The sequence below is a fragment of the Mustela nigripes genome, chromosome 12 (genome assembly GCF_022355385.1).
Source record: "Mustela nigripes isolate SB6536 chromosome 12, MUSNIG.SB6536, whole genome shotgun sequence".
Taxonomy (NCBI): Eukaryota; Metazoa; Chordata; class Mammalia; order Carnivora; family Mustelidae; genus Mustela; species Mustela nigripes.
This window is the reverse complement of record NC_081568.1, coordinates 49,167,915-49,191,096: the sequence shown is the minus strand read 5'-3', so window position 1 is coordinate 49,191,096 and position 23,182 is coordinate 49,167,915. Positions and strand designations below refer to the sequence as shown.

Below are 23,182 nucleotides of genomic sequence, written 5' to 3'. Positions count from 1 at the left end.
ATGATGAGGAGAACTGGGCCTTCCCATCCGCTGGTTTTGTCCCTGGGTAAAGAGGACGTGGGATGTGTTGATAGGCAGCTGTTGGAGACCTGCTGCTTCTGGGGCAGCTGGGGAGCAGCTTTGCTCAGGTTCGGAGGAAGAGGAGGTCGGAGGAGGCAGGAGCAAGGAGTGGTGATGGCCTTCATGCAGCACTTAGCAGGACCAGTCGCAGAGCCCAGCTTTATACCCTGACTGCACTGAATCTGCACCCTGCTCATTAGAGGTGGACACCGTGGTTGTCCCCTCATACAGATGAGGAAATGAAGTTTCTGTGGGGTGGAATACCTTGCTTAAGGTGGCACAGGTAGCTCTGTCTGATTTTGGAGCCAGAGTTGTTAACCACCGTGCTGTCTTCTGGCAGGCCTTTGAAGTGTACGTGTAGGGGATTAGAGTTAAGGGATGATGGAGTTTCGTTTTTAAATTATTATTTTTTTTTGCAAGCATTCCGATGACTGCGCTTCTCATTCCCTTGTTTCCTCCTCTGTTTCGTGGGCACTGGGAGACTTTGGGCTTTCTAGCCCCCATAGTCCTGGTATTTTAAATGTAAGCCTAAAAGAAAATAGTCCTCTTTGAATTAGAAGGGGAAAGGCCAAAAGGTAGATGGAGTGAACTTCATCTGGGGCTTTGACAAAGGAGATACGGTTCTTAACTACTGCTTTCCGAAGATATGAGAGACAAAGAGAATTAACACCAAATTTGGAAGCTGATTCTCTTCTCAGATATATAGTTAGGAAAGAGACTTCCCAACTTTGGTGAAAGGCTCTCTATCCAGGAGTATATTTCTGGGTCCTGAAAATGAAATTCAATTCAATGTTTGGTTCTCTCCAGCAGCTTTCTAAATTTAGGCCCTATGATTCACTAAATAAAATGTGTGTGTGTGTGTGTGTGTGTGTGTGTGTGTGTGCGTGCGTATGCACGTGCCTGTGTAAGAAAGAGGGAGAAAAGTGCATATTTTATTTGTGGCACGTGGTAACGTATAACCCTTGGATAACTTCCTCACTTCCTTGACTGATCAAACACGAGGTTTATAGACTGACCAGTGTGCACATATTTTATTTGCCAACAAGTCTCAGATGGATAGTTTTCCACTGACCATGGGTAATTTTCAAAAAACCTTAATTCTGCTCCCCTCCCCCAGACGCATCCCAGTTTTACAGAAACGGACAGTCTTTTCGTCACAGCTGGGGTGGGATTTTGATAGTGGGTGCTTTTCTTGCTCAAGGCTGCTTTTTCTCTAACCTAATTAAGGGCCTCCATTGTGAGTTCTGTGCTAGCCTTTGGATCAACTGTCCATAATACGTCCAGAAAACTTAAATGGTGTCCAGCACAGGACACAGAAGCCAGACAACATGTGGATCTCCACTTTCTTTTATCTCGCCTCTTCTTCGTCTTCATTATTATGTTGTACTTTTATTCTCATGAGAATGGTTCAAAAGCAAACAGTTACAGCTTTAGGATTTTGGGCAGGCTGAGGTTGAAGGAAACGTCTCCCTTGAAAGGGAAAGGAGAAGAAAAAGGAATCCATTTAATACAGAATGACTGGAGGGGGAGAACTCACTCATACCTCATTATTGACGCGCTCCACACAATTAGTGTGATCTTGAGGGAAGAACGTTTGAGCCACCCACAACCCTGAATATTCTCATTGGGTAGAGGTAATAATAATGCATTTCACAGTGAACTCTTCAATAGGGCGGGCAGTGATGGGGAGACCCCATCTTAGGGCTGTCAGTCGGGGCTCCAGGAGAGTCCCTCTTCCTCCCTCCTTCTTTGTTCGGGGAGAGGTTAAGCCTGGCCATTAACCCATAGATGACCCACATAGAATTTTCTGTCCCAGGGATCCGTTGATTGCCAGGTATGGCTTTGTGGTAATTCTAGCATTTGCAACCCAGCAATTTGAGCCTTCTGTCTGCCTAAATGATGATTTTTACATTGTAATGGTTGTACTAAATCCTTTCGCTTTTGCTCCATAGCCGCTGTTGTGACAAGAAGAGCTGTGGCAACCGAAATGAGACTCCCTCAGATCCAGTGATAATTGACAGGTAGGGACCACTCTACTTTCACTGGATTCTTATTCCTCATTATAATGAAACACCTGCCTTGTGTCACTCACGGGCCAGGGTGGGGAACGCACGTGGCCGAAATGTGCCTGTTGGTCATGGCGAGTCTGCGTCGAGCTTTTGCGATTCCTGGGAAAACCATATGGAATGTTCTTTGGAGGCCCGTGTTCTTGGATTGCCTCGGTTTTTTGTCTGATTCATGCTCTTAAAGGAATGTTTTTTTTCTTTCCTGACTTTCTGTGGCTCAATCCTCATGCTGTGCCAGGAAGCTACAGAAATAAAATAATAATAGTTTGTGATTTATGAAATGTGGTTGGGTGCTTATAAATATTTAACTTCTATTTGAAAAATGTTTGAATCATTATCACTTTTAGCTACAGCAGTTCTGTTGGACGTAATCCATCTACATTTTTAAGGTTTTATTTATGCATAAAAGCAGTTTTAAAGAGATCTGTGAACCAAGACTTTCTCCTGTTATCTCCCGGCGTTTGATGGTAGCTCCTACTGTATTGTAGGTTGATTAATTTATCCTGCTTGTCTTAATTATTGTGTTTTTAAACAGATCCATATTACTAATCTGACATGGCCAAGTAAATCACTGTAGAACAATAAATCTGTTTTAGTTGTTTGGTGCAATTTGGAGTCAGTGTGTGCACATATTATGCGAAGTCGCACTCCAAATATTCATTTTACATTTTAATTATTGAAATTCATTGTATGGAAACATGTATGATAAGCCATTTGTTACATAGCATTATTCATTGAGAGTTAAATGGCCTGGAAGGTTTATAGATATAGTCAGTTGTCAGCTAGGGAAAGAGCTCGCACCCTCTACTAGCTGGAAAAGCGTCTTGCAAATTAGACTGACTGATCCCTCGTTGAGGAAATTAACAGCTGAACAAAAGTTCCTCTTTGGGTTGGTAACAATGATTTTTACAAAAAAAAAAAAAAAACCAAACACCCCCCAAACCAAACCAAACAAAAAAACTCCTATATATCTGTGTTCCCAATTCTTTACCTTTTGGGGTAAAGGTACTTTATTGTTTTTCAGTTAACAGAAAAAGCTTCATCGTAATTTATGTCCAAACATTGATTTGTTGATTTTGATTCATGTGATTCTCCAGGCTTCAACCCAATTTTGATTGCCAACTAGCTTTAGAAAGCTTACATTTCAATCAGATATTTTAACCAAGTATCTCTCTGATGTTCACCCCAAACATACACCTTTGCTTGATAACTGAGCATTAATAGACTCGATTCAAAGTTAATACACATGGACGTTTCGTGTGCAGTGAGGTCGTATGCCACCTGTAGGGCTGGAACAGTATGTTTATCTACGCAAGCAGACGGGCCATTCGAGTAATTCCTTTTTTTCTGCAATGGAAGAGAAGTCTTCAAATGAAAAAGGTCAAAACTAAATATAACCTTTATGCTGTTTGTTTTATTTAAAGCCATCTCTTCGAAATACCATTTGTTATTTTCAGCAAGTTTTTCTTAATGCTTCTGTTAAAAAGAAAGTGTTCTGATCAAAGGACCAGCCCAAATAGTCCCCCAAACTTTGAAACTATCAGCATTCTGTTCTGCCGCACAGTTTCTTTTGGTGTAGATGATGACAAGCACCGGACCTTGCCACCAGCAATGAAAACACTTCTTTTGCTTGTGAATGGGTTAAGCTTTTAAGTTCTTCATTTGGTTTTAAGCCGTGACTCTGATATGGAAGGTTGATATGACTGTGGTTTGAATAACATTTGATTTTGACCTGTTCTTGTGGGTTGCGATGGCATAAGAAACTTGACTCAGCAGCGCTGTAATTAGCCCGGCCCGTGTTTTTGAAACAGGATTGTGTTACCTGGATTGCATTAGTGTGCCTTCTATTGTTGCCGCCTAGCATCTGTCCCAGTAGGGTACTTAAAACCTTTCCTTGGCTGGGGTAGTTCAAACAATTTAGGCAAAATAAGTATGCACTTTATACTGTTGGTGGCTTGAGAGATATTACTCATGACATTTCTCCTTTTTATTTTTTCCCGTTTTGGTTTGACAAAGTAGAAAACTGTGTAGCCAATGTTGGTCTCTTAAGAGAGGAGTGTTTTAAAACCGGCTGAAACCTAGTGGATCTGCAGAAACCTCAACATATGTTTATTTGCTGGCGATTGCCACTGTCTCCCATGAACTGTCTTTTCAAGCAGTGATGCCAGCTGATATGCAAAACCCCATTTAGCTATTTTTATTTGCATCCGAGTTTTCAGAATTTATTTGTCCTTGAGTCTGCCAAAGGTTTTTAAAATCTCCAACCCCGTCTCTGCTGATATGTGAAACTTTCATTTTTAACAATGAGAGAAGAAAATAACAACAAGAAAAGAACTCACACGAGGAAGGGCAAAATAGAAAAGATTTTTCAATTCCATAAAATTGCAGCAAAGGGAAAAAAAAAATGATGGCAACCGTGTTTGAATTTCATAGTTTCCAATTTGATTCTATATTACCGATTGCATAATATCTGCGTTACGTGCTTAGGGTTTGATTTGCTTTCAGATTTATGGATGTGAATCTCTGCACATTTTGCAAAAATAGGTTATGGGGCCTGCATTCAGTAGCAACAGTAACTGTTTTTACAAGATGCACACAATATGCAATTATGGAGCTTGAGGTACAGGCAATCACTGCGTTAGGATTTAGCATAGTTTTAACACAAAGTCACCTTTTGGGCACCAATAATTTTTAGCTCCCTTGGCTTGTCCTTCGGATTTTGGAAGAACAATGCTATTTTTATCAGTCAAAAGACTTTTAGCAGTGGTTATTCAGGAAAACTATTTATAGGATAGATAGAAGAGGTTTTCTGGTCATACGGCAATGGTGCAGGCTAAGCTATTTCTGTGTTAAATTTTGGCTGTATGTTTTGCTGCCAGTGATTTGGGGACATCAGCTTGGCATATTCTATCAAAAAGGTGGAATTAACAAAATCAGCAGTTGCATGTTGTGATTTAGAAAGTGGGTTTTTGCCTTCCTTCTTTTATAAGAGCATGCCACAAAGTGAGAAAAATATGACCCAAATTCTTTTTACATTTGTGACAATTTGTGAAGTCACTACCAAAAAGTTTAGAGGAAGATTTCTGTAAATGTAGAAAGTGTGCCTGTGGAGTTGACTGCCAGGTTATATTTCGGCCTGATGCCAAATGGCTTGATTAAGAATTATAAAGACCAGGATATGCCCAGCGATGCAGATATTTGGGCTGCATAGACATGGAAAAAGTCATGTGTGTTATGTTTAATAACCGATGACCAGGAACTAATAACAGCAAATTTCATTATCATTGAGGTAAATGTGGTAATTATTGTTAAAGTAAAAAGCAAAAACTGACTTGCTGTTATTAGATTAAGGTGGAGATTGATTTAACATATTCACTCAGTAACTCATATTTGAATTTAAAAGGTTTGCAATAAAATTCATGTTTAGAAATTGAATAAATTGTAGTTTTATTACCACATTGGATATCCTTGTGTCCTAACCTTTTTCCTTGGAGTTATCTTAGTTCAATAAATAAAACCTCATTAGACTATTCCCATTTCAACGAGTTTATTAAATTTTGCAGGAGTAATTAGCATAAGCTGTGCTAATTTTTCTGGAAGACTAATGAGGGAGGTTCTTAATTAGGTTTACTTTGTAAGAATCAGAAAAGATGGTAATGACAAAAGTCACACAGGGTAGTCTGAATTGGGAACCCAGTTTTTCTGAATCTATTAAAAAAATCTTCCCTTTTCTACATAGAAACTTCTTTATAAATACTTGAACTGAATATAGTAAGTGTGCAGACTGTTATACCGTATCTGGTTGGTTAAGGTTACCGTCCATTCTTGATTTGCTTCACAAAACTCTTTATTTTCCTATCCTTCACTCACTAAACTATCTTTGAGCAATGATACGGGCAAATACAGATGGTCCTACAAAAACATTCCTTTCTCCAAATTATATGAGTTATACGATAGGATTCCTTTTGCACAGAGCCCTGAAGTTTTCGGCCAGATTAGCTGTACTTATTTCCGGTAGGGCAGGATAGGGTACGGCTCAATATTTGTTTGTTTGTTTGGTTTTTCAATGTAGGATCAGTGTGATTGATGAAATAGACCAGTAAGTATAGGAACAAAATAAGTGCCCAATTTTTCATGTCCTTGCACTGTGGATCCTGGGTTGTTAACATGTGGAATTTTTTTCTTTTAATAGATAGAAATAAGAAAGGGTGAGATTCCTCCTCAGATTATGTTTTCCTCTCTCATGTGAATTTAGACATAGTCCGTTTGAGATGTAACAGGGCTTGAGTAGCCTGCACGTTTTGAGTTCCTCCGCGGCTGGTATTATAAACATGGATTTTTAAAGCCTGTTGACTAATATATCTCTAAACATTTTGGATTTGCTTATTATAACTTTAACAGATTTGTTTTTCTTTTCCATTTATAAGATCCCTGGGTCTATGTTTGAGATGTAAGCCTTGTGATACATTTAAAAAAAAATACATGAATTTTATAACATGAAAAACTCAATTTGTTTAGAATTATGGCTCTTCAGGCCACACTGACCCAAGGGGGTCCTGAAAAAAAAAAAAAAAGGCCTGTATTTGTCTTTTCCAGGATTATCTAAAGATCTTCCATATCTCAATCACTTTCATTTAAGGAACAGTAGTTGGATTTGCTTTATGATTATTGTCTTAAATAGAATGTTCAGGAGTGAAAATAATACAATGTTTATTTTACCTGTTGAATTTACATGACATACAGCATATGAAAAGCCAATGTCAGGGTTGTACAGAGAAGAAATTTTTCTCAAGATCTGTTCTTCAATGGAGAGGTCTAAATACTATGACTGAACTTTTTAGAAAAGTCCAGTATTGTCTTATTGACATTTAATTTCCTGATGAAATTGGTCCGATATATTTATATAACGGGAAGACAACAGTAAAACTTTAGAATTCCCATAGAGTTGGGTGGGGTGTGTTATCACCTCAACTCTGTGAACATAACATATACTTTGTTGCAAATGAGGCTTTTCCTCAGAGTTTCATTTCCTTGACCCTTCAACTCTTATTATTTTGGCCTCTACCCAGTTTTTAGAAGGGCCAACCACTGCACATAATCGCAATGTAAGATACACAAACTGCTGTCTGGGGCATGAACAAGCAGAGGTAGAAATGCATTTCTTGGAGTTCTGATAAGTCTTTATACCATCTGATTTCTTAACCTTGAATGCTCGGTTAAAATAAAAGGAGGAGGACTTCACCCTTTAAAATTGCCCCAGGCAGGATAATTGCTGTCTTCTCAGTTGGATAGAGAGGTTTGCATTTTTCCAAACGTGAGAAGCCAGCATTGACATGGAGCCTGAATTTTTATGATTGTTTATTAACCCTAGTGTATTTAAACATTTGTTTTCTCAGTGGGAATTCCTATGTGATTATTAGCGATGAGACTTATGTGAGAGAGTATCACTCTAAATTTTATCACATATCAGATAATACCATTCTGAATATGAGATGAGCCGTGTACATTTGTGTGCAGTTTGCTACCGTGATAAGAAAATAGCAAATACAATAAGCTAATAGCAGTCTGTATTCCATTTGCTATCAGCTATTCCCAAATACACAGCCAGGATGCATTAACATGCATTTCAAATATGCTGACAATATATCATAATGCAAAGTACTTTTACATGGTATAATACTACTGCAGACACTGTATAATGAACAACAGTGGTTTTCCTGTAAAGGAAGTAATGGCAGCAACTTCCAAGAAATGTATTTAACGAAGCTTCAGAGAATCAGCAGTGTGTGTGTGTGTGTGTGTGTGTGTGTGTGTGTATGCTTGTGGTGGGGGTTTTTAATCCCATGTCCTCATAACTTTGCTTTTGTGACAGTTTTGGAAAAATACAGAAAAGCAGTACAAAGTCCCCTGTGTGTCATCTAGCAACTTTGCATAGTCAGTTTGTGATGAGAATATATCATTATATTAAATATGCTTTTACTTTTCTAACTGAAGTTGCTTAGAATGAAAAAAAAAAAAAAAAACCCCAAAACCCTCCCCAAGGGCAACTTTCCATTGATAAATTCCCCTCACTCCTCTCTAACAGCCGGGACCTGACTAAACTCTCTAAGAAGACCTGACCAGATTTTAAAAAGTCCATTTAGAGTTTCCTTCATATAAAGAGATGGTATTTTGGTCATTTTAACTGGTGGGAAGTATTATCTGAAATAGAGTGCTAATTCCTCATTCTCTCTTCTCCCCCACCCTAGCCCTCGTTTTACAAACTGGGTAACTTTATCCTGTTCTGGACAATATAACAGCGACCTAAATACTCCAGTTGCAATCAATGAAATATGGTGAACAGTACAGGTTTGTTTTTGGTAGCTTACTGGCTTTAAAGGTGTGGGTAGATGAAGATAAATCTTCCTTGCAAACTCTCCAGTTACAAGCCTTTGTCCAGAAGCAAATGAAGGTTTTAATGTTACAGTACTTATTGTAATAGAATTTTAATTGCCTTAATCCTGCTAAAGTGTGAAGCTGAGTGTGTGTGCGTATGTGTGTGTGTTCTTCATGGGGAGGGGAATCAAGCCAGAAAAAAAACCCTGCATATTTTCAATGGGGGATGGGGTCACATATGGTAAATGATGCAAACTTAATGAACGTGATTCAGGGGGAAAAGAATGCCACCGGCGTTTCATCCGTGTAACATATACTCTACTTTCAGTGGGAACCGAGTGGTCTTCGCTGTGCTTTGGGGATTTTTATTTTTGAAGGTGAAGTGCTTCGTTTCAGTTCCAAACTTGCCTGCAAACCCTACTTGGAAAGACTTAACTAGACAAGCTGGCAAATTATATAGCTTGATCCCACACAATAACCTCCAAAATGGCACTCGGTAACTATACCATCCCGCTAACTGTTGGAGGCACAATAGTTTTGTAATATAATATAAAGTAATAGTGTTAGCCAACACATCTTTAATAAGATATTGTTCGTGCCTTTGCCATATGCTACAGAGCAGGCTCTCACTCGGTGGGCCTTTTGATTCCTCTCAATAAGATTATTTCAAATACTCTAATCCTGAATCATTGACATGAATACAAAAGCCTAGTGACATCTAATAGATGCCTCTTAGCTTTGCTTTTCCTCTTGTTCCTTTCCTTTTTCTTCTCTTTTTACCTGACAAAAAGCTTATAGACACTTGGGCTCTGTCTCTCAGTAGCAGCATGGGGGGCTCCTCGTGAAGTATAAAGGAGGAAAAAGGACTGACAGAGGCCCGATACGCTACAGAGTGAAGGACCATAGATTAAAAGTAAATGCCAGTAAATCCTACCCTGTACACTTACTTGTTCTTTTATTGTTTTCTTTAACACTTTCCGTGCCAGGGCAGAGAAAAAAGAGACAATAACAATCAAATTGCACATTGCATTTTTAACTTGGACACGGTCGCTGTACACATTGTAGAGAGTTTTGGCGAGAGTCTCAGATTTTGGTTCATGGAAAGTTTGTAGTGGTTTAGAAAAAATACCCTTTAATCAATACCAAGAATCCTTCAAGAACTTTTTGCTCACTTGCTGCTCGACTGACCATATATTGGTATGATGTGTGGGGGGTGGGTGGACCAGATGGGCCCTACTGGAGGGTGTGAATACTCATAACATGGCATTTCGGGATCGAAGTAACTTTTCCTCATCTTTCTTAATCGATGAACTGGAAATGAGCAAAGGGAACGTTAGGGTATTTTGTTCCACCGTTAGCTGCTGGTTTTCCTTATGGCCTTGGATGCTGCCAGTGCCCTGAGTACTCTGCCTGCCCTGGATGGTACTCTCCACTCAGGCTGACAACTTTTCAGATGGTCAGAAGTTGTTTCCTCCTCCGTCTTTCCAGAGCAACCATGATTTGACTAACGCTTTTTAAATTTTTTTAAAAAAGATTTTATTTATTTGACAGACAGAGATCACAAGTAGGCAGAGAGGCAAGCAGAGAAAGAGGGGGAAGTAGACTCCCCGCTGAGCAGAGCGCTCGATGTGGGGCTCCATCTGAGGACCCTCAGATCGCGACCTGAGCCGAAGGCAGAAGCTTAACCCACTGACCCACCCAGGTGCCCCTGACTAATGCTTTTTTCCCCCCACTTTATCTGAATATTAGATAATCATCCTATTTGCAACTCATTTATTGCTGTTCTATGGAATAATAGTTTTCTCCTATTTTCAAATATGCTTTCCTTTTATTGGTATTCTGATGTTAGTAGTGTCTTAGAACACCATTTTTAGTACTCTTGGATGTGAAGGTGAAGTTTCCTCACAAAATGTAAAGTTAGTTTGAAGAACCTTCGTCCTGTATCAGGTTTGATTTTCCTCACACCCCAAAGTACGTGTGCGCGCGCACACACACACACACACACACACACACACACACAGTCTTTACAAAGACAAAAACAAACATGAAAAATGAGAAGTCTCTTGTATTCATTAGAAAGTTCTTTAGAAAAGAAAGTTATGTTTGAAACTATTACAATGTCGCAAACTCTTGTTTCTCTACAATTTCGGTGTTTTCTTAAAGCCAGATTATAATCTCAGATGAATGGTGTATATTTCAGAGTATCTTTTTTTTTTCTATCAAATTTTCTTTTTTTTTTTTTTAAGATTTTATTTATTTATTTGTCAGAGAGAGAGAGAAAGAGTGAGCACAAGCAGAGTGGCAGGCAGAGGCAGAGGGAGAAGCAGTCTCCGTGCCGAGTAAGGAGCCTGATGTTGGACTCTATCCCAGGACGCTGGGATCATGACCTGAGCTGAAGGCAGCCACTTAACCAACTGAGCCACCCAGGTGTCCCTCAGAACATCTTTAAAAAATTGAGTCCTTTCTGTGGTTGTAGGAGTGGGAATGACCTATTCTGGCTGTTCCTATATTCTCTTAGAGACCTGCTTCTGAATCCTGGCCTACAAGAATTGTAACACAAAACAAAATCCTTGACCAATTAAGAGTGTCATAGTTGCTTATATCTGAATGGTACTTGAAAGATCTAGGGATGTTTATGGAATAATATTTCAGAGAGTTCTTTTTGCACAAATGTGAGGGCACAAGTTAACTCCATTTCACAGTGGGTAAACTGAGGCATCCAGCCCAAGGAAATTTATTAGTGACAAAAAGTAAGTGATTAGAAATCCCTTCTCTCAGTGCTCAGCCTGATTTGTTTCCCCTCCTCAATTGTCTAGTTTAAAAAAAAAAAATCTGTTTTCAGTATTTCATGTAGTTTCACTTATTTTTCTTGGTATCCATCCTTCATCCTTGGTCCCATGCATTAATCTAAAACTTTGCATTTAAACAATTTTTCTTTAGGAGATTTGGCACTTAACTTTGGGATTAAAGATAATAATAATATGACTTGTAAATTGTTGAGCCCATGGCTGGGACAATATTTGAGTTCTCATGTCCTCATCTCATAACTTTGGGATTAAAGATAATAATAATATGACTTGTAAATTGTTGAGCCCATGGCTGGGACAATATTTGAGTTCTCATGTCCTCATCTCTTTTGATGAATAAAACATTGTGTGTTTCACGGTGGGGGGGCGGGGAACAGGCACTAATGCAAAGAGAAATCTGGGACAGGGCAGGGTATGATGGCACAGGCATCAGTTCTGGACTCCGTTAGCTGAGGATCAGATTCCCTCACTGCTGCTTACCAGTACCTGAGCCTCAGATGGTTCAGAAAGTTCAGAAAGGTTCAGCTTTCCCATCTTTAAAATGGGAAGAGTCATTTCAGTTTTGAAGCATTGTGAGGGTTAATATAGCTAGCCCACAGCGGGGTGCCTAAAGTCATTATCAGGTGCTTGCAATTCAAACTTAATATATTTTGTGTGGATTGTTATTCCTTTTTTTTTTTTTTTTGGATTGTTATTCCTAATGTGGTGATTGCCATGGGACTTTCTTTTAAGCAGAATTGCCTTACTTTAGTTTATCATGGTAACTAAGTCCTCTTGGATGAGGAGTCATTCATTCATTTTTTTTTTTTTTCCTTTCCACAAGAATTCATTGAGTGTTTTCTCTATGCCAGTCACTGCTTTCAGGGTTGGAGATGTAACTGTGAATCAGATACACATTGTTTCTGCCCTCATGCAGCTTTCAGTGCCTCCGAGTTGGAAAAAAACCAATAATTTGGAATATTAATGGTAAACAAAGAATATATTAATAAAAAAAAATAGAAGACTGCTATCTTAGATGGGGATCGTAATCAGAGGAAAAATATCCCTGCAATGAAGATGCCTTTTAGCTTTTACTCAGTGGTATTGAACTTGGGCAAACTTCGGGGCTTTATCACAACCTACAAGGTAGTCTACACACTGGTTAAGACCACAAGCTGTGGAGTCAAGAGAACCTCGGATCAAATCCCACCTCTGCCACTGCTGACTCTAGGGCTGCGGGGCAGATCACTGAACTTTGTGAAGCCTCAGTGTCTTCATCTGTAAGATCAGGGTAAGAACAGTAGTTCTTATTTCACAGGGTTGTGGTGAGGAATAAGTCCATGCACATGGAGGGTACTTAGCACAGGGTTGTGGTGAGGAATAAGTAGAAGCCTCATGGAGGGTACTTAGCATAGTACCTGACACACAGATCATATTCAAAGAAGATGGACGTTATTTTTAAAACAAGGGCTGTAATTAAGCGTTCTTTAAGATCCTTTCCAGCTCTGAAATTGTAATTTTAGTTCCCTCTGGTATTGCTGAGGCAGGTGAACTCTTTAGGAGGTAGACTGTAAGCCCCAGAGGGCCATGATTTGCGTGCGCTGGTCACCGCTACATCCCCAGCACTCAGCACAGTGCCCCACTGCCGGGTAGTGAGTGCTTGGGGTATGTTTTTGTGAAAGGAAAGAAAGGATGAAAGGAGCTCGAAATGTGGTTGTTGAAGCTGGTGGTCTCATCGCTCTGCATAAAGACAGGCTTGTTATAACTACACAATAAAGTGAAAATGCACTGCCATTAAAGAATGATGAGAAACAGAAAATGTAAGATAAAATATTAAATTTGTTACACTTAAAAATGTTAATCTTCACACGATTACCATGCAAATCCCCTCGTTGCCTAACTATTTAATTGATCAAGTAAATCACAGAGCAGACAAGTAATGAAAAACCCTGCTGTTGACATTCTCACAAAGCACATTTTCAAGAATATAGTCTGTTAACTACTGTGTCTGGTACACACGATAACGTGCACTTAAAACACACACACTCACACACACACGTAGGGCATCCTTTACAAACAAGCTGATTTCAGAGAGTTTGGGAGAAAGCTTTATTTTTGTATGGCAATTTTTCTGATTCCCATGATTATATCAAAGGTGAAGTCAGTATTAGGGTAACACGTTTTGGCGGTGTCTTCATTTTATATAATGTTAGAAGACTTAAGAATTGACCCCTTTTTCTTTTAGGCAGGTAACATTGACATGTTACTCCAGTGATTGAAGGGTTAATGAATTCTCTCTTTTCACACCCCCCCCCACTCTCTCTTCCTCTCTCTCCCTCCCCCAACCCCCTTGTCCCCCACCTCAATCCCATCATGTGCCTGGTTGACTCTGAAAGAAGGGGCTTGAAGTTGCCCACAGGGCATCCCTTTTCCCAGCCTTCTCCAAGGCCACCTGGGCAGACGGGAGCTTGCCTCCTGTCCTTAGGACACAAAATCCAATCAGGCAGCACGTCTGCTGGGCTCTCTGACCTGCTAGCTGGCAAGAGGGAGGAGAAGCAGAGGCCACTCACATTCGATAGGCTGTATCGTTATGGCTTTAGGGGGGGTCCTGTGTCTACTGGAGGAAGGAAGTTCTCCCCTATTTCCAAGATAAGGTGCCACTCATGAGAGCAAGGTGCTGAACTAATCAGATTAATTGAGAGGCCCCGGATCGTCCTCATTGACCCCATGTCTCCTTCCTGTTAAAGGCAGATAGTGCAGACAGACAGATTACATGTATTTTCGTTTTCCCCCCAAAGCCCATGAAATCTACGGGCGTGCAGGGACTGTAGGATCAGCTGAATGTCATTCGGGCCATCTAAGCGTGGGTTCTTACGGAACAGCATGGCATTATACAGAAAACAAAACAAAACAAAAACAAAAACCAGCTCTACCTGAGATTGAGAGGAATGCCTTCAACTGTCTGATTTTTTCTTCTTCCTTCTCTTCTTTTTTCATGTTAAAACAATCTCGGCTCAACCCAGGGTGACTGTTGGAGAATCCAGATGGATTCCTCTCTGGCTCTTTTATTTAAGATTGAAACTTAAAAAAGAAATATCTCCTCATGATGCGTCATCAGCCAGAGGGAGTTTCTTGGGCTGGGTTTCAATTCTTCTGTGTCCAAGCTGGACGCTGGGGGCTGTGGCCCTGACTAATGGCATCTCGGGCCTCCCCCTGGAGCAGCCGAGTGGAGGAGAAAACAGAGCTGGTTCAAGTAAATTCTGTGAGGGGCGGGGGGCTCCAGCTCCCTCTTCTGCACTCCGAATGATTTGTCATAGTTTAATTTCAAACACTATCATTGACTATTCTTTCTTTCGACCCACCTCTCCCCCCCCCCCCCGCCACTTCGTTTTTCATGGAAGTTCCAGGAATGACTTTAATTATCTCCACAATCAAATTCTCATTGCTGCCTCTGTGAAAGTGTGTAGTCATAGATGGCAGGGATTATTTTCTTTAGCACTTGGGGATAGAGAAACTGGTTGTTTCAAAATGAGAACCAGCTGGTTCCACAGAGTCCCATTTAATGGGGAGCCACTTTGTACACAAACCTTTGCTCAGGTCGGTCATTACGCCAAGCCCCAAATCAGCAATGTTTGGTCTATCACCCTTTATTAAACGTTGAGTGAGGAGTGATTTTGCCGATATGATGATGATGATAATAATAATAAAATTTAAAAAAAAAAACCACCCTGCATCTTTAATTTTGCTTCTGCTGAACACTTGGATTTAGCAGAAGCATAGCTCAAACTTCTTCCTATGGTAATTATATTGTAGATCTAGTTTACCATTGCTCTCTCATAGATGGCTGGGGTGTGTGTGTGTGTGTGTGTGTGTGTGTGTGTGTGTCTGTGGCTTTAACCCTCTCTAAATCTAGAAAATAAAATTAAGCTCATCTTTCAACATAATCTTTCATCTGACAAGTACAGTAGATAGATGAAAGGTAGATAGCCAAGTTGTGGGTCCCATTAATAGAACCAATTGGAGGGCAGAGATAACTGCTATTATCAAACATCTTTTATGCCATCCTATAAAATAAGAATGAGGTGATATTCCATATATATTTTGCTGTCTTTCTTGCGTGTAGAAATTGGTTTGTTGTCATTCCATGTTAATCTCTAGCAGCACTAAATTCAATTTGAAATGAAAAAAGTACTTTCACTAGTTGACTGTACAAAATAACTTTTGAAGCCTGCAAAGAAGAAAAAAAAAAACATAAAAGACTTAAATTCACAGTAGACATGCAGTTAGGAGAATGATTTGTTTTTAGAACTCAGGTTGCATTTTTATAAGATAAACTATTTTCGGGGCTGCAGCATTGATTAAATCAGGGTTTGAAGGATTAAAAAACTCAGCAGCTTCATAAAGATTTTTAAAAAATCTAACAAAAATTTCTTACAAATGTGAGAGATTCCCTTGTATTATTAATAAGACTACATGGCTAATTAAAAATATTTTTTACATTGACAACAACACAACAAATTAGCTTGAAGAAAGCTTAAAAATTTAGAAATTTATTCTTATAGGGAGTTTGATCAGTAAGCCAAGCCCTGGTATATAGCCCCATTTTACTTGTTTTATTTTTAGAATTTCAATATTTTGAAACATGGTTTGGGTAAAATCCTATCTAACAATTTTTTAAATTTTCTGTTTGTTTACCAACTACTTTGATTATGTAATGTCTCTTTAGTTTAAACTGTAATTCTCTCACATTTTCCTATATCTGTATTTAAGGAAAATTCTGTGGGTTTTTTAATATAAAAAACAAATAACTGTTATATTTCTAGTCACTCAAATTTGAACTGAATTTTACTTCCTGTTTCAAAGGTCAAGGCAGGCTGACCTCAACAGCAGTGTGGAGGCTGCTGAATTATTCATATCATTGACTTTGTGTCAGCTTCCACATTTGTGGAGAGGGATGTTTTATTCATTTATCTCATTTAGGGTTCTTCTCTGCACCTGTTTCTACCATTAAGTACCCTGTAATTTGCATTTGATGCTAATTTAGTTTCATATCAGCCTGGTCCCCCCTTGTTAATTTAATTTTCTAAGACCCTTTTCATTACAGTAGAACTGTTTTCCTCTTTAAAGCAAACATCTATACAAGTAATTGTATAAACTGCCTTTTAAATAATATCTTTTAGAAGATTCCATCGTTTAATTCCTTAATTCCTATAATTAGCCATGGTTTGATTAATGTTTCAAAGGGTTAAATTAAAATGCAGAATTACTCAAATGCATACTTGAATAATTTCTTATATACAGCAGTGTTCGCGTTTTGGTATTCTTCCTGATAATTCTCAGAACAGTACGTCTTAACAGCAGTAATTTTCTTTATTTAGAGTGCAGTTTAGTTTACTAATAGTAGTTTCTTTCAAATCATGGTGCTTTCAACATTACTTGTGAGACGTTAGGTTTTGCTTTCACCAAATTGCTGATAGACAGTGGCTTAAAAATGTTTCTGCAACATTAATCATGACATACCCAAGATAATAAGGGCAGAATTAGGTCTGATTCTTTGATATATCATGGAAGTTTGGTATACTGAATTTCAGGAAACCATGTTACAGTCTATGTCTTTGTGTTTTCTGTCTGCTGCTCCGAGAAGACTGCATCGGTATTCCTCAGTTTCCCGCACGCAGTGGTTGTAGCAAGCCTTTGTTTGTATCTATGAGTCCCCGTTGGGCTTCACTCGCCAGCTAGATATTGTAGAAATTAGGCGTAAGTTGTGTGAGGAGGTCAGATTGAAATGTGGCTACCCTGGTAGGAATAGCCATGTCCCTGGAGTGTTCACTGGGGAATAGGAGGTCATGAGAACTAGCAGCTCATATATACCAGGTATGCAGCCTTCTGATTGTTGGGGAAAGAACTCTACCTCAGTGCTTTTCCTGTAACAGTTTGGGAGGTTTTTTGTTTTGTTTTGTTGTTGTTGTTTTTGATACAAAGGTGTCAGTATTCCTTACAAGTTCCCTTAAAGGTGGGGATTTAAAACAAGGGTATGAATTATGAATTCAAGCTCTACGGTACATGGAAATGATGGGGAAAGGACAGTTGTGGCAGCGGCTGAAGGTTACTAAGAAGTCAGTCCAAGCTCTCCAGTGACCCTTCTTTCCACTGGGTTGGATTAGTTTTATCTGCTGCTCATATTCTCTGGGGATAGAAAATGGTGCAGTCGCTTTGGGTTTCCAGAAGGATTTCAGACCTATTGAAACTGGAGTTTGAAGGTGGCTTCTCTTCTTCTTTCAGTTATAAATGATTCCGGGGGCCTCGCACAAACAACTTTGCAATTGTGGAAAAGTGAAAGGGAATCTCAGTTTTCCAGCAGACAGCTTTATCTGTCTGGTTTCAAGACAGGGCCGTGGGTGAACTGTATGCATCCCACAGGTCCCCTTCAGGGGGGACTTCTTGGATGTGCCCCATCACGGTGGATTTTTCACATCCTATGGTTTATTAAGCTAGCTTTATGCTTGTGCTGGTGGGCCTAAAACAACATGAGAGTTTTCAGGATTGAAATGTGGGATCTTTATTCATTAACAGAACATTTGCTTACTGACCCTCTTTCCCCCCAGTATAGATATACCTCTATCCCCCCAGTGTAGATATCCTTGGTAGCTTGGGCAAGACTCTTGAGTTCCACCAGAAAAGTCTTCTTGAGGTTTGGTTAAATAGCCAGGTTTAAAAACAATAAGGAATACTTGCAGAGCTTTTAAGAATGCAAAGTTTTCCCATCCCAGACTAGTTGGTGCTTGGCATTCTACTCTTAGACTCTCATCCCTTTAGCTAAGAGCCTTTGATCTCTCCTAAGACATACATAACTTGGGGAAGGCTAACACTTTAATTCGATCCCTCATCTACCTCTAAGGGAATAAAATAAAGATTTTACAGTGTTCAGCTCTTTTCAGTGTGTTTGATTAAAAAGCTCTTTCACCACATTGCTTTAGTTCCCATGACAATGCTGTGAAATAGGTAGGGGTTTTTGTACCCACTTCACAGATGGAGAGCATGAATAGTTTAGCTTCATAAAAGTAATAAGGAACCTAGCCAGGTCTCAAGGGAAGGTTTTCAGAATAGGAAGAGACCAGGTTTCCCTTTGAGCTGAAGAGACTCTCAGAGATTACAGTCCCCAGTCCTGTCATTTTACAGACGAGAAAGGTGAGGCCAACAGAAGCTCAGTAACATTGCCCAAAGATCTAATTAGCCTTAGAGCCAGGACCTTAAGCCAAGTCCCTGGCTCTGATTCCAGGGTTTTTTCTGCTACTACTCTGGCCATCTGGGTCCTTCTTTGCTCTTTATTTCACCTTATGTGAGATCAGCCTTAAGGAAGGGTATAACTTGTATTTTCTGGATTTGGGTCTAGGGAAACCCATGTGTCCCATACCTTCTAACACTGCCCAGAATGGTATAGAGGACATACAAGGAGCATGTGTTAAATTTCTTCTAAGAAATTATAACAGTCCTGGGGAGGAAAAAAATACAGAAAACCCCATCATAAAAATGTTAGTTTATTTTTAGATGCTTACATATTTCACTCATTGGTAACTGTGCTTATTTATGCTATGTCATAACATTTACAGAAAAAAAGCAATACTTGTTTATATTTGTCAGAGATATTTCATCAATAGTCATCTTTCAGTGAGGATTTTATAAGAGTGTTTCTATTCTAGACATCTCATCATGAGCAGTTGTCTCTGACTATTATCTTTCTCTGGAAGGCACTGACATATGTAAATATTGAGCTTGGCGATTTTCAAAGCAAGTCCCAAGTTTAAAAATTATCTTATATTTAAACCTAAACAAATTTAATAAACCTTCCTTTCCAGAAATAATAATAAAGGAAATGAGGTATTGTTGTACAAACTAATTCTGAAGAAATCGTAGTGGAAGGAGGAAAAAGTACGTCGAACTTCCCCCTACTCAGAAATGCGTTTGTGTACCATGTTGCCTGAGCACTTTTGTCACACCTCTTGAACTGCCAAGAAGGGGGCAGAAGTCATGGGTGTGGTGCTGAGAGAAATTAGTAGCCCCTGGTGTAGCGTCCAGCTGAACTGCAGGAGAGTGACTCCAAAAGGTAAAGGCGCATTCACCCGGGAGCCTGGAGTGGATAATCAGCAGCTTCCCTACTTTTTCAGGAGGTGGGAGAAACCTCAGCATCTGCATTATATGCCTATCTGGCCTGCCTAAAATGATTGGGCTGATTTGGAGGAATGTTAGTTTTCCATCTGGGTTCAAATACATGACTGACTGCCCCTTAGCTAAGGGTTAAGTCTTTTTCTCCTGCATCCACTATTTGGTTATTGGGGGCCATTGCTTAGTTTAAAAAAGATAGAGTTTCGAGTTTGTATATCTTCTCTTCTTTTTTTCTCCTCTTCTCATACTAGCACAAACCATTCTACAGGCTGAATTCTCTTATGCTCCCAAGTGTTTGGATGTTGGAACCCAGAAAGAATAATTTTGCTTGACCTATTAAAAATTATTTCTTGATGGGGTGGACTCTTGTTTGGGATCCATTGTTTTCATTCACGGAGGCAATCATACAAACATCCAGTGATATTGTTGACCTCAAATAGGGAAGATGAACCGACATGTTACACTAAATGTTTGGGAAGCATCTACAGTATGACAAAATGTAGCCCCTCTTCTTGAGTGGCCACCACCCTAGAGGTACCATATGGCCCTTCCAGGGCCCTCACTCATAACAGAAAGAACATTCGGTATAGCATCCCTTTCTCTTTCCCAAATCACCACCAATTCCATTGAATCACATCCTTCTCCCTCATCACCTGGCCCCCCCACCTCATGTTCATGAAATGACTCATTATGCATCAGATTCAGCACAGGTTAATGTCCTACTCTATTAATTTTTGATCTTCAAGATAATGTTACCTCCATTACAAACCCAAATTCAAGAATATTCCTCTGTTAAGGAGTGGGCCTGCTTTTGTACTGTTATAGGGCTGATAAGTTAAATCGCTCATGCTGAAGTTGGATTTTTCGTTTATAATGAAAATGAGAAGCAACCTAGTGTAGAATGCTGAACTAGGACACAGGAGACCTGGTTTTTAATACCGTGTCTGCCATTATTTAGATACGTGAGGCTCGGTCAGTCCCTTAACTTCTCTGAGTTTCAGTTTTCCCATTTATAAAACGAGAGAATTGGACACTTGGCATCTGTAAGATTCCCTCTCTCTCAATGATTTTAATCTTCTATACTGCTGTAAATCTGGTCATCTCTTATATCTGACATTGGACTTTCGCCTATTTTTACACATTTGCTTGCACAGCAGCTGTACAAAATGAGCAACCAGCAATATCCTCAACCAACACTCACTCCCTCGTTACTTTGTCCCAGGTATCCGCTAGGTAGGAAGAGGGCGAGGCCCATATCTATTGCTGAGATCTAGTTAAAGCAGGGGGCTATTGGGTGAGGTCATTAGATGATGTACCTTAAAGATTAATTGAGTTGGTATATTAAAATTCATTGATAGCATAACTTGGGCAAGGTGGGATAGGGAGTGAGCAAGAAAAGCTGTAGGCTTATAAAATATGAGTCATGGAGACAAGCTCATTACCTACGTGCGATAGCAACCCCAAAGGCTGTTAGCAGAGGCTACCCATATGATACCCCAGTGCCTCTAACCAGATTTTTGGGTTTAGACTCTTCCAGAAGAAGCAGCCTAACTGTTGATAGACTGAACTGCACATCGCACATGCTTATTAAATGATTGTTAATTGCCATCAGATATTACTTCATATCTGTACTTCCCAGATGGATAATTCCCTTTAAGACCAAATAACTGAGAATCTTTAGAATAAAACTATGGAATTATATGCTTTGCTAGCATACTGGGCTTGGGCCTGTGTATGAGAATACACTGTATATCCCTTAAGCTTAAAGAAATAGGAATCTCACAAAATCTCAAAAACATTTTTTCTTTTATGACATGAGGAGATCAAAGACCAAGAAACAAAACTTCATCCAGGAGTCTATATATGCAGAATATGTGCATATATCTACATATGTATATTTTTCAATTTGAAGTGAAATTCTTGAACCCATACATGTAAACATTATAATATTTTGGCATATTACCAAGGAAACAAACTTGTCAGTCCCATGGATAATGACTTTCTGAGAATTCCAGGTACAGAATAGGCCCTCTCAGGATTTCCTGTTTTTCGTTTTCTTTCCTTCATTTCTTATTTTATGTTCAATAAACCTTTACTTTAAGCAGGATCAAGTGTTAAGACAAACCAACTACAGAGCTAATGTATTGAACATTAATTCTATAGTAATGCCCTATAAAGACCAAAAGAAATAAGACTAACTATTAAAAGAAATCCATATGTCTCTGGAATTTTTATTTAAGTTTATATTAGTGACAATGACCTTGGTTCCAGGGAATTCGGTAACAATTAATGACCAGCAAGGGGTCACCAGCCCCATGGTGCTTTGGGCCAACAATCCTTTCCAACACGGACAAGAATGGGTCATTTATCCCAAAGAAGTGCCCTGAGGTGAGGTCCTTATCCTTTTGCCATCTGATTATAATTTAACCTCAGTTTTTAAAGGACCCTTAGGAGTAAAGATACAATGGGTCATGCTCTCAGTATTTTAAAGAGTGGTTTATTTTTGCCATTCAATTCATAATTGAGTATCATTGAATAGAGTTGTTAAAGTTGATAATTATGTTCCTTTCATTCTGGGGCATGTGTACTGATTTTCTATCCACATATCTCCTGGCTTGTATTGGTGTAATCTGTATCCATGTATGCTTATAATCATATTCCTGTGTCTGGGGTGTGTGTGTGTGTGAGAGAGGGGGGGGGGAATGAGAAAGAGAGAGATGTTAAAACACTCAATGGAGTACAGACAGAATAAAATAAAACTTGGATTATATCAACTTCATATATAGCAAATATCAGTGTTACTTGCAGCTTGGCAAGGTCATAGACATGGTTCTGTGGTCTATAAGATAAGAAGCAGGAAGCTGAGTAAAACTAGTCTTTCCTGGGGTACACCTGACCCATGGCGTGGTGACTGGCATTGGCTTTTACATGTTCTAGGTGCTGCTGTTGTAATTACTGTAATTACTGGCGATGATGATAATAATAGCTAACATTGATTAAGCTGCGTATTTGCTAAGTATTCTCTCTGTAATCCTTAACAATAACCCCACGTAGGGAGTATTCTTATTTCCTCCCATTTTCTAGATGAGGAAACAAGGACTCAGAGGTTGAATAACTTGCCCAAGGTCACCACAGCTATTAAGCGTTGGAGCTGGGACGCCAGCCCTGCTGTGTCGGACCCCAAAGATCAGGGTCTTAATCACGACACCATTCTGCCTCTATTTAAAAACTAACATTTCCATTTTCTGAGTGCAGCCTTTAATATATTCATTTAGGCAAATTTCCATCCTTTGCTGGCATAATCGCTATTCCTTTTGTTGGTCATTGCTCCCTTGGGCTTTCCTCAAACATGGTCAGAGGTGCCCTGGACTTTTTAAAGATGGAAGAAAGGCCACATGGCCTTGCATAATTTGACCGAGACAGCTGTGCAGTTGGTTGTCTCATTTAAATTACAACCACAAAAAAGATGTGCCAGGCTTCATTGACACAAGGCTAAGGGCAGGAACACGAAACGGTTTCCTGAACCTGCCCTGGGTTACTGCCAGAGGTAAGCTGCCGCGCTCAGCAGGGTCACCGGGACCACTGACGAGGCAGTGAGCTTCACTAAAACAATTATCCCTCCCTGGGCCTCTCCCGAAGGTTCCCAGCTCCAAATTCTCGGGGTAAAGGAACTGTCGGGTCTTTTAATTCCAGCTTGGAATGGCTGACCAAGACAGGAACTTGAAGACAATT

At 39.6% G+C, this 23,182-nt stretch overlaps 1 protein-coding gene and 1 long non-coding RNA gene across 10 annotated transcripts in view; one reads left to right on the top strand and one right to left on the bottom strand.

Annotated features, from left to right (window-relative positions):
* The window catches only part of EBF1 (EBF transcription factor 1), a 385,140-nt gene that overhangs the window by 22,303 nt on the left and 339,655 nt on the right, over positions 1-23,182 (top strand). For all 9 annotated transcript variants that reach the window (XM_059417271.1, XM_059417265.1, XM_059417269.1 and 6 more), the window contains exon 6: positions 2,013-2,081. In XM_059417271.1, coding sequence (XP_059273254.1) covers positions 2,013-2,081 — 69 coding nt within the window. The remainder of the gene's footprint in view (positions 1-2,012; positions 2,082-23,182) is intronic.
* On the bottom strand, positions 1,100-14,369 carry LOC132028370 (uncharacterized). Its single transcript, XR_009407413.1, has 3 exons — positions 14,221-14,369; positions 2,135-2,368; positions 1,100-1,526 (listed from the first exon to the last, which is right to left on the bottom strand). It is a non-coding gene; the product is annotated as an uncharacterized LOC132028370 (long non-coding RNA).